This window comes from Erythrolamprus reginae, chromosome 1 (genome assembly GCF_031021105.1).
Source record: "Erythrolamprus reginae isolate rEryReg1 chromosome 1, rEryReg1.hap1, whole genome shotgun sequence".
Lineage (NCBI taxonomy): Eukaryota > Metazoa > Chordata > Lepidosauria > Squamata > Dipsadidae > Erythrolamprus > Erythrolamprus reginae.
Window position 1 is genome coordinate 130,168,743 of NC_091950.1, and position 15,202 is coordinate 130,183,944.

The 15,202-nt window shown below is 37.6% G+C and overlaps 1 protein-coding gene across 4 annotated transcripts in view; it reads right to left on the reverse strand.

Moving 5' to 3' along the window:
- LSP1 (lymphocyte specific protein 1) overlaps positions 1–15,202 on the reverse strand; it is a 130,239-nt gene that overhangs the window by 71,222 nt on the left and 43,815 nt on the right. For 2 of the 4 annotated variants that reach the window (XM_070764985.1, XM_070764993.1), the window contains exon 1: positions 10,709–11,014. The exons of the other annotated variants lie outside the window; for them this stretch is intronic. In XM_070764985.1, coding sequence (XP_070621086.1) covers positions 10,709–10,767 — 59 coding nt within the window. In that variant the 5' untranslated portion in view covers positions 10,768–11,014. Of the gene's footprint in view, positions 1–10,708; positions 11,015–15,202 lie in introns of those variants that run through there. 4 annotated transcript variants of the gene reach the window in all.

Genomic DNA, 15,202 nt, shown 5'->3' on the forward strand with positions numbered 1-15,202 from the left:
GCTCCAGACTTGAATATCCTTCTCCCCCAAACAATTCCAATCATTTCCAGTTTGGAGTGAAGGTCTTCACATAACCAAGATTACTCTGAGGTAAAACTTACATCCTTTGCTAAATCAAGAAGAGGTAGGCAAGAAGAAATGAAGTTTCTTTTTATAAAAGAATAATTATCATGGCTAGCCTAAGGCTAAATGCTAATTTCTCAGCTTTGGCATAGTTCATCTATGTAAAGCAGAACTATCAGTTGAATCTGATTAGATATTTGGTTGAAGCCAGTTTTATAAAATGCTAGACTTCTTTCTTTGTCACTCAAATACCATGAATCAAACAGTGGCATTTGACTTTGCTCTTCTGGTTTGGTATGCACACAATTGTATTATAATATAACAACAATAACAACAGTTCCAATACCCATAAGGCCTATTTCTTGCTGAGATGAAGCATAGCACTACAGCATTTATATTTTTAAGAATTTGTGCAATATTATACATGTTTTATTTCTAATGAATTTCTCTACATAGAATAGGGATATTACAGTTGAAAGGTTACATTAGACATCCATCCTATGATTTTTCCCATTTGTAAAGTTTTATACCAAAGCCATATATTGAGTCTACAAAGCATCTTTTACATTATACTGTTTGAAGGGGAGATGGCTGCATCCCTTCCAGTCTATGCTTCAATATGATTTATTGTACTTATAATAGAAATCACATTTGGCCAATAAAGAATTCTATTCTATTCTATTCTATTCTATTCTATTCTATTCCATTCCATTCCATTCTATTCTATTCTATAGGCATGGTGTATATACATATACATATACATATACATATACATATACATATACATACATACATACATACATACATACATATATATATACATACATATGTTTTCAATCCTCTTACACATAAGATAATAATAATAACAATAAACTGTATTGAGGCCAGATTTTGTTGACTCAACATTTTAAACTAGCCAGAATAACTTTTGCACCAACAAGCTTTGACGGTTAGGTTTAATATAGAAGTACCATTTGAGAAATTCAATATAAATTACAATATAACTTTGCAATTTTTTAATTTATAAACTAGAAAAGTAAAAATAGCTCTAACTTTAATTTTGAATATATCTCAGGGTGTTATCCTAATTAGTTTAGCTGCTATATTGATCATGCATTCAGAGCTCTCTTATGCAAATAAAATGCAGTAACAATGGAGGGGGTTTTGCTTTTGATATCCTTTTAACATATTTTTTCCTTATTACTGTTCATCAAACTTTCTAATCCAAGTCATCAATGTCTTTAAAAATATGAATGAAAGCCACCAAATGGGTATATGTATGCATTTTTTTCCCTATCAAAATAATTCTCCCCACCCTTTTCCATTAATAATTCCATTATTCATTGAGATTGTTTGGTAGAATGAATGAGGACCAACTGCAAAACAAATACATGAATAAAGAGTAAAAGTGTCAAGAAGAAGAGAAAGAAGAGAAAAACATTGTGGTTAAAATGAAGTTGATGCATATCTCAAGTTGAAAAATTTTAAAGGAGATTTTTAGCAATGAATCTTGGCTCTCCAAATACACCTGATTTGATATACTGTAAGAGATATACCTCTGATACTATCTCTTTCCCTATTTTCTCATTCTCCTCCATTTCTGAATTTGATTCTCATTTTCCATCTTTTTGGCTAATCTTAACTGGATGGGAGAAACCTGGTAGAAAGCTGAACATGATCTCTAATAGTGATGGCAGGACCTCGTTGAAAATGATGCCCAAAAGAGCATTGGTAGAAACCCTTTGGTTAGTTCATCCTTAAGGAGATGATTAAAGGTTTGAAGTCTCTAGGGAAAACATGAGACCTTTAATACAGGGGAGAGCCAATAAGTGTTCAGCAGCAGGAATAAATGGTAGTTATAAGTGATCTGAAACAGTGACATCTAGGTAAGAGCATAAACTAAGTTATTATGCATGAACTCAGCCATATATCATATTTTGACAACAGTTTATGTAGTAATAAAGCTACTGTTTCGAGATTTCAGATTCTCTATGAAGAGTCCAGAGACAAAGGCTTAAGTAAAGACGGTTCCTTTATTCAGCTCTTAAAAGGGAAGTGATAATCAGCGGGAACACGTCTGGCTTAACCTGGAGAGCAGCCGCTCTTTTATACATTTGCGGCTCCCGCCAAAAGAGAGCAGTCAGTGTCTGAGCCAATCAGGCGCGACTTCCTGTTTCAGCACAGACAGCGTTTTTTCATGGAACCAACTATTTACATAGGATTCAACACTCTATCTGACTATGGATGATGGAGACAAGGCACATGGAAGATTGTACCCGACTGCTAAAATACATTCCAAAAATATGCCATGCACATGGGACAAATGAGTAGTTCTGAAAAACTTGCTAAATGAATAGGCAAACTGCTTCAGGGATAGAGGGGAGGCCAGGAAAGAGAACAAAAAAAGATCAACTATCATCAGGACAGCATCCAAACCTCTGAGACAGGATAGGCCAGTATAAAGTCCAAAGAGTTGTTTCCCAAGGCTGTTATAAAGAAGTGGACACAAAGTGACCTTCAGGCAGTTAATTGATCAAGTGGATGTCAAGTGCAACAAGTCTAGCAAAGAAGAAACAAAGAGTATGATGTCTGTTCTACAAAAGTTGGATAAGAAGATGGATATTCCTAAAATACTCCATGCCCAACTGATCAGGCCAGTTGTTAGAGAAGAAAGATCAAAGTTTCTATGAGCAAAGTGGAGATTGGAAGAGGGTTGAGAGAAATTTTTTGCCCACCAGTTTTTCATTTTTTTGTGTGTGTTTTGCAAACTTTTTGCAGATCCCCCCCCCAAAAAAAAGATGGGTTATGTATGATAACTATGGCATTCTTATTTCAGATAAAAACATTTCCATTGATTTGTATTCAGTAGCGTACAAATGTGACATAAGGATGCTACACTCAACTGGTTAAAGAGAAGTGTAATGCTGGCAACGTTACAAAAGCTCATGTGGAAAAACTGCTCTTGTTTGGAAAATATGTGATTGTCATGTTTTATAAATTGCATTAGATGCATTTCAATTCAGAAGTATGTATCTAAAGACTTGCTTTTTTAAACAGCGATGTCAGAAGAGTCTAGACATATTCCATCAAGGCATTTGTTGTCAACATTGTGTTCCCCATCCTGATCATAACAATAAACGTGTGCCTTTAAAATGCCATAAGAGTGTTGCTGCCTGTAGATGAGAGCAATAAAAGAGAATTTACAAAATAGAGCTGTAAAAACAAAGCACAAAAGAGAGATGCTAAAGAGAGAAAGTGGATGTTTCTCTCTCACTTCTCTTCTGAGCCAACTCATTGCTTACTTCACCTCCCTCCAGATGGGGCTCACAGCTGAATGAGTATGGCCCTAAACTGGAAAAAGGGGCCTCACTGGGCGATTGGATACAGTTTATACAAGCCAGATAACACTGAATTGTCAAGTGGTTATTTTGAAAAAGGCAGTCACAGACTTTTACCTTGAATAAACATTGGGAAAACTATAAGGCATATCTGGGCAAAGAACCCCAATTATACCTTCCAACTGATGGGGACCAAGCTTTCTGAGACAACCCAAGAAAGGGATCTTGGGGTTTTGGTGGACAGCTCAATGAAGATGTCAATCCAGTGCGCAGCAGCAGTAAAAAAAAGAGCAAATTCCATGCTTGGCATGATTAGGAAGAGAATCGAAAATAAGTCAGAAAGTTGCCTCTGTACAAATCGATAGTGAGACTTGGAGTACTGTGTACAATTCTGGACAAGAATACAAAATTCAGGCATTTGCCGATGATCTAGTATTCAATATAGAAGATCCAATTGAATCAGGGGAAGTTTTATTAAAGGAGATTACTGAATTCGGAAAAGTAGCAGGACTTAAAATTAATAAACAAAAAACCAAAATACTGACTAAAAATTTAACAAATACAGAGAAGAAAATATTAGAAGACAGATTAGGCTTACAAATAGTAAAAACAGTTAAGTATTTGGGAATAAAATTAACAGCAAAAGCGATCACAATAAAGGAAGATAATTACACGGTTTTAATAAAAGAAATAAAAAAGAAATTAGAAAAATGGAACAAATTGCCTATTTCGCTCATAGGTAGAATCTCAACAATAAAAATGTCTATCTTACCCAAGATTCTATATCTATTTAGGACGATTCCAATTATATTAAGAAAAGACTTTTTTCAAAAATTAAATAGAATGATTACAAAATTCGTCTGGGCCGGAAAAAAACCTAGAATTAGAATACAATATCTACAAGATAATATCAAACAAGGAGGATTTGCACTACCAGATTTCGAACTATATTATAATGCAGCAATTAGGGATTGGTTGAAAGATTGGTTTAAATTGGAAAATAAAAGACTTCTAATACTGGAAGGACACGATATGAGAATAGGGTGGCATGCTATTCTGTGGGAAAATAAAGAACAAACACATAGTTACTTCAAACAACATATAATAAGAAACTCGTTATACACAACTTGGAAAAAAATCAAAAAAATGTACTATCACCAAACTCCCAAATGGTACTCAAGCTTAGAGGCGACGGTATATCCAAACTCAAGAGAACTAAACAAAATGTTAAATTATTATCAAACATTAGAAAAAAATGGGGAATTAAAAACTAGGGAACAATTAGAAGAAATTGGAATCAAAATCGACTGGTGGGCGTATAATGTAATTAAATCAAAATATCAAGAAGGGAAAAAGAAGGAAATACAAATAAAAGAGATAGAATTAGATAAGATAATTTTAGGTCAAGAAAAAAAAATGATTTCCAAAATATATAAATATATGTTACACTATAAAATGGAAGAACACATCGTTAAAAACAGTATACATAGTTGGGGCAAAAATTTTGGTTATAGCATAAATTTAGATAAGTGGGAATCAATTTGGACCAAGAACTATAAATTAACAAAATCTACAGCCTATAAGGAAAACATATACAAAATGTATTATAGGTGGCACCTTCCACCGGCAACATTAGCCAAAATGTATAAAGGAACAAGCCCAAAATGTTGGAGGTGCAAAAAAATGGGGACATACTACCACATTTGGTGGACCTGCTTAAAAATGAAAAAATTCTGGAACAAAATGCAGAATTGGATAGAAGAGATCTTACAAATAAAGATAAATAAAAAACCTGAAGCCTTTCTCCTGGGAATTATAGATCAAAAAATTGAAAAAAACAAACATTACTTATTAATTCATATATTGACAGCAATTAGAATAACGATAGCTCAAAATTGGAAGCAACCCGAACCACCTGAAGACGATTTGATAATTAAAAAAATATTAGACTGCGCTGAATTTGACGCACTAACAATTAAATTAAAAAATAAAGAAGATTCCGAACACGATAAAACCTGGATACATCTTTATAACTGGTTTAAGAAAAGAAATAAAATTCAAAAGAAAAAATCAAATTAACAATACTTTATATCCTTTTCATTACATAGAAAAAAAAATACAAAAGACATATATACAAAAAACTTCTTTATAAAAAAAAAAGATCTGTATGACATTAAAGAAATTGAATATGAATAAAAGAAGGCGGATAAGAAAGAAATAAAAGATTTAAAAAAAAAAACAGTGACAACCTACAAGAGAAAATGGTATACGCTGAGGAAATAACAATGCTTCACCAGAAAATAATTTAAAATCAAAAATCATTCAAACTTACCTCCAGAAGGGAATACAAGTACAAATATTATAAAATATGCTAAGTGAATAGTTATTGTTATTAATGTACTTAAATAAGCAATTAGATCTTTTTTTAAGAATATTTTTGTTTGTTTGTTTGTCATGTTTGTTTGTTCGTTTATTTGTTACGCGCTGATTTAGCCTTGTATTAATATAAAACATATATTGTATGTAAATGTGTATATATATTTGTAATAAAAAATTTTAAAAAAAAAAAAAAAGAAAGAAAATAAGTCAGAAAGTTGCCTCTGTACAAATCGATAGTGAGACTTGGAGTACTGTGTACAATTCTGGTCACCGCACCTCAAGAAGGATATAATGGAACTGGAAAAGGTGCAAAAAAGGGCAACTAGTATGATCAAGGAAATGGAGCACCTCCCTTATGAAACCAGGTTGCAACACCTTGGTCTCTTCAGCCTTGAAAGACGGAGTTTAAGGGGTGACTTGATCGGTGTATAAAATCATGCATGGGATAGAAAAGGTGGATAGAGAAAATTATTTTCTCTATCACACAATATTAGGACAAGGGGGTACTCCCTAAAGCTCATAGGTAGGAAAGTGAGGACAAATAAAGAGAAATATTTCTTCACCCAGAGGGTCGTTGGTTTATGGAATTCACTTCCAGAAGACATTGTGACAGCTTCAAGGCAGGATTAGACAGATTCATGGATGCCAAGTATATCGGTGGTTATTGAAACGGATGTCCATGTGCCGCCTCTATGTTGGTTGAGGCAGGCAGGATTCCCTTGAGTACCATTTGTTGGGGATCAAGGGAAAGGGAGGGTCTTGCATTCCCTTTCTGCTCAAGATCCCCATGGACAATTGGTGGGCCACTGCGTGACACAGAATGCTGGACTCGATGGGCTTTGCCCTGATTCAGCATGGTTCTTCTTATGTTCTTATATGAGCTTGAAGATGGCATGTTACTATATCCTGAAGGTCTTAACAGGTGCTGATGCAGTATTGTAGATATGGGGGGGGGGGTATGTTGGGGTTTGTTTTCCCTTCTTCTTTTAGGGAGGGCGATACTTTAATACAGGGGTCTCCAACCTTGGCACCCTTTAACACTTGTAAAGTTCAACTCCCAGAATTCCTTAGCCAGCTGGCTAAGGAACTCTGGGAATTGAAGTCCACAAGTCTTAAAGTTGCCACAGTTGGAAACCCCCTGCTTTAATGTACCATTTTGTCTTTGCATGCTATTCAGAGGTACGAGATGGGCCGCCATATATGAGATAGACAGCTAAATAAATAGATGTTGAATTCATTCAACTTAAAGAATCAAGACATTTTAGTGCTGCTGTTTGCTGACTGAAATTCCGATGGGAAGATCTGGAAGTTTTCCAAAGAATGTATGCAGCCCTTTGGCTGCTAGTTCATTATTCATCAACCTAGCTCATCCATCACCTAGTTTCTTGATCAATTTGTTTTAATCAAGAGCTAATTGATAAGGGAGAACAGATCATTTGGTGATTTCATTCTTCATTTGCATATGCTTATATGAACTGTCTCCATTAAAAGCAATAATTGTGCTTTATGACACAGTGTGACTATCATTTTTATAGTGGTTGATCAGTGATGTCATTACTGTTTTAGACGAATCTTTATAAGAAGAAAGACAGAAGGAGAACTGCAGTGCAATCAAGGATTTTCACTTGGCTGAAGTCTCAGCCTTGACTAAAAAAATCAGAGACACAATAAATTATTTCCATCTTTTCAGAATCACACTGCTTCCTAATGGATAATTATTTTGGATGTAGACAGTTTATACAAGTATATGCAAATCATCCAGATTACTGGGCCAAAGTCACCCAGCCTAGCATATTCTAATTTTGGGGGTGCAGTAAAAAGAGCAAAGTATTTCTTATTCTCAACTCTGTATGCTATTTTGTAATGTGGATTTTTAAAAAATCCATGCGGAGAATCCTTAATCTATTAGTCTTTTACTAGTATTGATACCCAATGAGATCTGCTTAATTTTCCATCAAACGATGCTTTCTTTGGCTTTTCTGGAATGCTAGAATTGTATGGGACAACTAAATGCATGAACTTTTGTATCAGACAGCCCAGATAACTATTAAATGAGGTAATTTTAATGGTTTTTTTTGTACAATTTAGTAGTTTTTATGTCTCGTACATAGGAAAGGATGGCTCTCTTTCTCATTAGTGTATGGATTTTTATTTTTTTAAAGAATTCTTGGCCACAGTCCAGATAAAAAGGAATGCTAACAAGCCAGTGAAATGTAGGCTGCAACCCAACACATATTTATATAAGAATAAATCCCACTCAGCATATGTCTGAATAAATCTTCCAAAGAGTGTAATGTTAAACATTGGTTAGAAGCTAAAACGTTCATTTGTCTGAGTAAGCCCATTGCTCTTAATAGGATCATTCTAAAACAGATGCCCGCTGATTTAACGGGAACTTAAACTTTTTTAAAAATCATACCCAACTTCTGGAAAATGTTTAAGCAACTTAAAACTTGTTTCAGGGGGAAAAAGAGAGTAGATTATTCAATATCACAAGTATTTATTTTATGCATGGGTTTCTATTGCAGTTGGTTATTTGTTTTCAACAAATGGATGCATATAACCAGGCAAATGAAAAACAATATTTTATACACATATAAAATCTACCGAGGGATGAATGATATATTGAAGATGATAAATCTTTTTTTGCACATAGCTGCATCTCTCTGCACCATAATTTTTTTTCTGGCCAAGATTTTCATTTTGTAAGCAGCTGAGGCTACAGAAACAGGAGGAGGAGGAGGAGGAGGAGGATGCACTGACATCATTATCAAAAACTTGTTTCTTTCTGGATACTCTTTGAAATAGATGTTAAAGTAGAGTAAGTACACTGCTCAAAAAATAAAGGGAACACTTAAACAACACAATGCAACTCCAAGTAAATCAAACTTCTGTGAAATCAAACTGTCCACTTAGGAAGCAACACTGACTGACCATCGATTTCACATGCTGTTGTGCACATTCAGCTTTGTACAGAACAAATTATTCAATGAGAATATTTCATTCATTCAGATCGAGGATGTGTTATTTGAGTGTCCCCTTTATTTATTTTTTGAGCAGTATATATTAAAACTTGTAACCAGCCTGATCAATGTTTTTCAGGCACTGTGTGAAAACCTGAGTGTGAAGACCATTAACCATCTGGTCACCGCTCAAAGGCACCCCACACGGTTAAGAAGCTTCTCATGCTTCCATAAATATGTAAAGGCTCCTCCATGTTGTCAGTGCTTCCAAACAAATGCTGACTCTCAAATGAAACATGCTTAAACAGTGACTTGCCATACAATAGATGGCCATCTGCTGTGCCCTGCATGGCCAAACTGTTTTAATTAGCCTGCCCCAATTGGTGCCCTTCAGATGGGTTGGGATGGTGATTCCCAGTGTTCTTAGCCAATTGTTTTGTGATGGAGAGGACCGAGGATGGGGAGGGTGGGGGAAGCAATCCCATAACAGACATTATTCTTCTCTGTCCTGGACCAGGTGATTAATCTTTCCCTTGTCTATATTTGGACTTCTTGCTGGATCAACATTAATTAATAGAACTAAACAGCAATAAGAAATGAATGAACTCTCTATTAAATGTCCTGTTAAATCAGTCCAATAATCCCTATGCAGTAAACTCATTAAATCTGTTGTTTAGTTGGGAGTTTTAAATACACTCTTAGTTTTGGACAATGGTGTGGTGGGGGTGAGGGTGTATGTGTACACATACAAATATGTAGTGAGAGAGAGGGAGAGAGAAATCCACAAATTAGTTACCAAATGGTTACTATACAAGAATATCTGTCATCTTGGTCCCAAAGGAAGGCACAATGGACTGACCTTTGTCACCCCTTCTCTTTACAATGGAAGGCAACATATTAAACATAACATGTTAACAGACTTGGAAGGGAACTTGCAGGTCATCTAGTCCAACCCCCTGCCCAAACAGGAAACCCTACATCTGCCTCTACTTAGGAAAACCCTAGTGCAGTTATTCCAGGGTGACACAGTGGTTAGAGTGCAGCACTGCAGGCTACTTCAGCTAACTGCTAGCTGTAGTTCAGCTGTTCAAATCTCACCACCGGCTCAAGTTTGGCTCAGCCTTCCATCCTTCCATAGTGGGTAAAATGAGGATCCAATGGGGCCATATGTTGCTTTTGTAAAGCGCTTAGAGAGGGCTGTAAAAGCACTATGGAGCGGTATATAAGTCTAAATGCTATTGCTATTGCTATTCCGCCCCTTTTCTTTTCTCTTTTCAAATTAATTTTGCAATCCCCCCCCCCCCCCCCTGCGCGTAGCTTTGCGCGCTGGGAAGCAACTTGTTACATTCCTTCGGACTTCCTCCAGCGCGCAAGGCTGCGCGGGCCGCCCGCGTAAGGGCGCCTCGGAGGAGAACTCCAGTTCACCTTGCCTCGCTTTAGGAAGGAAATCGATCGTGTTTCACGAGACAGATGAAAACCCCAGTCTTTCAAACGGTTGAAAGGCTGCCTCTTCCAAGGGTTTGCCCTGTTGAGCTTAGCCACCAACTCCAGCTCCCCCCTCATATATGCGTCTGGGGGCTAGATCGTCCTTCCTTCTCCTATCATAATTTTCGCTCCAAATGCCGGATCAGTGAAATTGCCAAAGCCAAGCAACGATTCTCTAGGGGTGTTTCAGGGAAAGCCATATCTCTCTATCTCTCTCTCTCTCTCTCTCTCTCCATTCTTCCTGCCTGTAGGAATGCGTTTGCCACAGACTGACCATCGCTGCCTTGCAAACCGATGGAGCTACTCTCCTAGTCCCAGTTCAGATACCGGGGAAGCCTTTTTAGCCACCGTAGACAATCTGGAGAGTGCGGAGGGAAGGTGAGGGATCCTGTCCCTCGGTCCACACAAAGAAACAGCGGACGGCGTCCCGGTCCCTCTCCCCCGCCCCCCCTTCTTCGCTGTGGACAGGTAAGGACTTACCTGATGAGATTCTGCAAACCCTGTTTGCTGGAATTCCGCCTCAAGATCGCACTGGTCATGGTGAGCGAAAATGAATGCGGGGCAGGGACGGAACTCCTGCTTGCGAGCCCGCCTTCTTCTCTGCCCACCCCCACCACAATCCCTTCCCTGGCTTTTAAGTATCTTGTTAGTTACTGTGGACTGGCTTGTTCTCTCTCTCTCTCTCTCTCTCCCCTCCCTCCCTCCCTCTCTCTCTTTCCCCCCCTCCTCTCACACTTTCCCCCCCCAGTTCAGGAAGTTCTGCAGCTGGTTTCCTTTTGTTTCTCCAAGTCCGCTATCCCACTCGCGCTCTAATACTCCCCCTGTTTCACCTCCACGCCCTCCTTTCTCAAACTAGAAGAAAAATCTTCTAGGGAAAGAAAATGGTATTTTGGAAAGCTGGCAACAGGCAAAGAAATATTTTGCTCCTATCTGATCATTTAAAAAAAAGAACACCACACACTGTGAAGTCACAATTTTGTCACAGCCAAAGATCCATAACTTTCCTTCTATCCTGACAAAATCCTAAGTTTATTTGTTAAGAGAGCAAAGGTGCATTCTATTAAGAGCAGAACCAACCAGCATCTGAAGATGTTCTGCAGAGTTTTTTCAATGCATTGGTGTACGCCTGTCCTCCATCAGATACTGCTGGAGCTTTGGCCATGATTGGAACTAACAGAACTAACTTTTATAGTCTGACCCAAGGCAATACAATTGAAATTGCAGTTATTGGGCATGCCTTCCCTAATTTCTCCAGGGGAAGCACTTCTGTGTAGAATGTAGAGGCTTGACAGGTCCACGAATTAACATGTGTGCTTAGGTGGAATGGATGTGTTCCAGGGGTGAAATCCAGCAGGTTCTGACAGCTTCTGGAGAACAGGCAGCAGAAAATTTGAGTAATTTGGAGAACCTGCAAATAACACCTCTGGCTGGCAACAGAGCGGGGTGGGAATGAGGATTTTGCAATATCCTTCCCCCAGGAGTAGGAAGGGAATGGAAATATTGCAGTGTCCTTCCCCTGGAGTGGGATGGGAATAGATATTTTACAGTATCCTTCCCTTAAAGTGGGATGGGAATGGAGATTTTACAGTATCCTTCCCCTAAAGTGGGATGGGAATGGAGATTTTACAGTATCCTTCCCCTAAAGTGGGATGGGAATGGAGATTTTACAGTATCCTTCCCCTGAAGTGGGATGGGAATGGAGATTTTACAGTTTCCTTCCCCTAAAGTGGGATGGGAATGGAGATTTTGTAGTATCCTTCCCTTACTATGTCCACCAAGCCACGCCTACCAAACCATGCCCACAGAACTGGTAGTAAAAAATTGTTCCACATCCATGAAGCCACTGCTCCCTGTGAACTTCCAAAGTAGGTGTAATTTTTAAAAAATTATTAGGAATGTCCCACAGTAAACAGCTGGACAAATCAAGCAACCCTGATGTGGATGGTTAAGAAACTCCATAGACATCTAAAGAAATCAAATTCTTTATTCTGAGATGAACAAATAGCCTCATTTTGTGATGAAAAGTTAACACAGAAAGTTTTTTTAAAATGCAACCTTGCAATAGAGTTGATTTGATGACTATAAGAAGAATTTATCTTCACAAATATTTGCAGAGGATATGGTAAAAGGATTGATACTACCAATTTTCAGTTTTGTAGCAGCTCATTTTATTGACTATCTGAAAATTTAGGCTATGCCCCAAACCACATTATTTGTCTAATAATGACAAATACAGCCAGACAATTGCATGCCAAGGAACATTTTTGTATTTAAAGAAGACTTGTGATTTTTCACTAATAATTTCATCAAACCAATCTAATTTTCTTGGTTTGCACGACACCATTATTTATGTTTTGGTTTCAATATGTCAACTTATCCTTTGGACTTGAGTAGGGCAGAAAATCAGGCTCAGTATGTTTTACAAGGGGTTAACAGTCCATTCCTCATTCCCTGGAGTTAGAGCTAGCATTATCCTTAGTTTCAAACAGAATATTCAGATTCCTCAACAAATAACATCCAATTTTACTTTCAAAATATAGCCTGAAGCAATTCTACTGGCTTCAAAAAATTTGCCCTGGATTTATCCATTTGCAGACTGAAACCAGAGTGTCAAGCCACCACCAATAAAGATGGGAATGAAATGAAACTATGGTCCAACAGTCACCATGCTCTTATTATAGATTGGTATGCAGCAGAACCCATAGCAAACTGAGGAGGGGCAGAGAGGAATGTGAAAAGCTGACTTTGGTGACAAGAAAAAGTATTGAAACATGGCATAGTCATAGCAAGCATGGTAAGTCTGGGGTAGGAGGCGAGGACTGAGTTCAAAAAATGATAGCACAAATTATACTAGCATCATTATTGCCACCACTAGGAGTGTTGAGGAGCAGAAGGCTGTATGTTGAAAACTGGTCAATGTAGCCGGTGGAGAGTGGGGCTGTGTTCACCGAACACTCTAACCCATAATTGAACAAAACTGTATAAATTCATCCAACCATAAACTAATCATGATTTAGAATCACATAAACAAGCCAACCATGTGTTAAAAATGTGTTGTAAATGGGCTGTAGTAGTTTATCTAGTTCCACCTGAGAAGTAAAAATACAAAAATATTTCTTTCAATCACCCCCTCCAACTCTATTCCCATTCTCCTGTCTCAATTTTTAGACAGCTTATGAAGCTAAATATCCAACCAGCACATGCACTCACAACCTACACACTCCCTAGATTTATGGACCACTTATGGGAGTGGGACTGGTAGCATCCAAGACACACAAGGAATTTGTCTTGGTGCATATGCTCTCAGTGTACATAAAAGAAAAAGATACATTTGTCAAGAATCATGGGGTGCAACGCTTAATGATTGTCATAGGGGTCAAATAAGCAATGAAGAAACAATCAATATTAATAAAAATCTTAGGATACAAGCAACAAGTTATAGTCATACAGCCCTAAGTAGGAGGAAAAAGATGATAGGAATTATGAGAAAAAACTAGTAGAAATAGAAATAGAAGTACAGACTTAGTAAAAAGTTTGACAGTGTTGAAGGAATTATTTGTTTAGTAGAGTGATGGCATTCGGGGAAAAACCCTGTTCTTTTGTCTAGTTGTCTTGGTGTGCAGTGCAATTGAGAAACAACTACCCTAAATCAGGTAGGGAGCTCCAGGCATTGATCACTCTGCTGCTGATATATTTAAGATATCTTTTGTTATTTGGGATTTTTTTTTTGTTATGAGTGCTCCATCACTGCAGACTTTTAAAAAGAGACTGGACAGCCATTTGTCCAAAATGGAATAGGGACTCCTGTTTGAGCAAGGAATTGAATAGAAGACTTCCAAGGTCCTTTTTGTTATTCCATTATTGTTTGTTTGTTTGTTCGGATAGCAAACTATCGTGGCCCATTAGTTACAGTTGACCCCCACCCCACATTGATACTAGTCCTTATGGCAAAGGTAAAAAGGTACCCTTCTGTCATTCTCTCCATCTTTGCTGCTAGAAGAAGCAAAAGACAGAAATTGTCAACTCCCTGTAACTGCAAAAAAAAAAAAAGAGAGAAAAGAAATGGGGATAGGTTTTTGGGATGGCTTATAGCAGAAATAGATGAATATTCACTGCAGATGCCTTGCAAAATAAAGTATTTTTCAATTGCTACAGGAAACTTTAATGTGCTTTAAAACATGATGAAATGGACATTGGGGAGTGAGAACTCTGCATAGTAACCCCTGAAGTAAATATACTGTACAGCCATAATAAGAAGACCTCAGGGAACTACATCTCTGCCCCCCCCCCCTCCTCAAAAAAGGAAGTGTTTCAAAGTAAGGGAAACTTCAAGGGAGGAAGTGAATCAGGCTTTGTGGTGGGAGGGAGAAAGTCCTCAAGAATGAAAGACAAACCAGCCTCCATCTATTACACAATCCTTTTGCTATGCGAGTTGCAAAATCATCAGAAAGCTAAAACATGTTTGGCAAGAAGACTAAAGTATCTAAGCGAAACTCATCACTAGCTCAGCCTTTTCTCAGAGACACCCACATGTAAAGGGTTCCAGTCAATTGGAGAGAGTGTTTCCTATGAAAGTAGAGAAGGGGGATTGCCATTAACTTTTGGGGGAAAATTAAGAAGACATGTTTGCTAAAATACAGAACAGAAAAGATCAGCTAGAAAAAAAAGTTATTTTTCTTTCTTTCTCTTTTTTCTTAGGGCACCCAAGTAACCAAAACCTTATGCACTGATTTAAAAGTCATTTTTTTCTTCTTCTCTATGTATCTACACTATCATCCAAATTGCTGTTTTACCATTATTGTGCTATATCACTGGTTCTCAATCTTTTTAATTCCCCAACCCCTTAATACCATTACAAGTTGTGGTGGCCCCCAACCATAAGTCTAGCACCAATTCTCCCAACAGAGCTTTAAGATGATTGGCAGGAAGGTCAGAGGGACACCCCACTGTAAATGTCCGATTGGTTGGATTGTA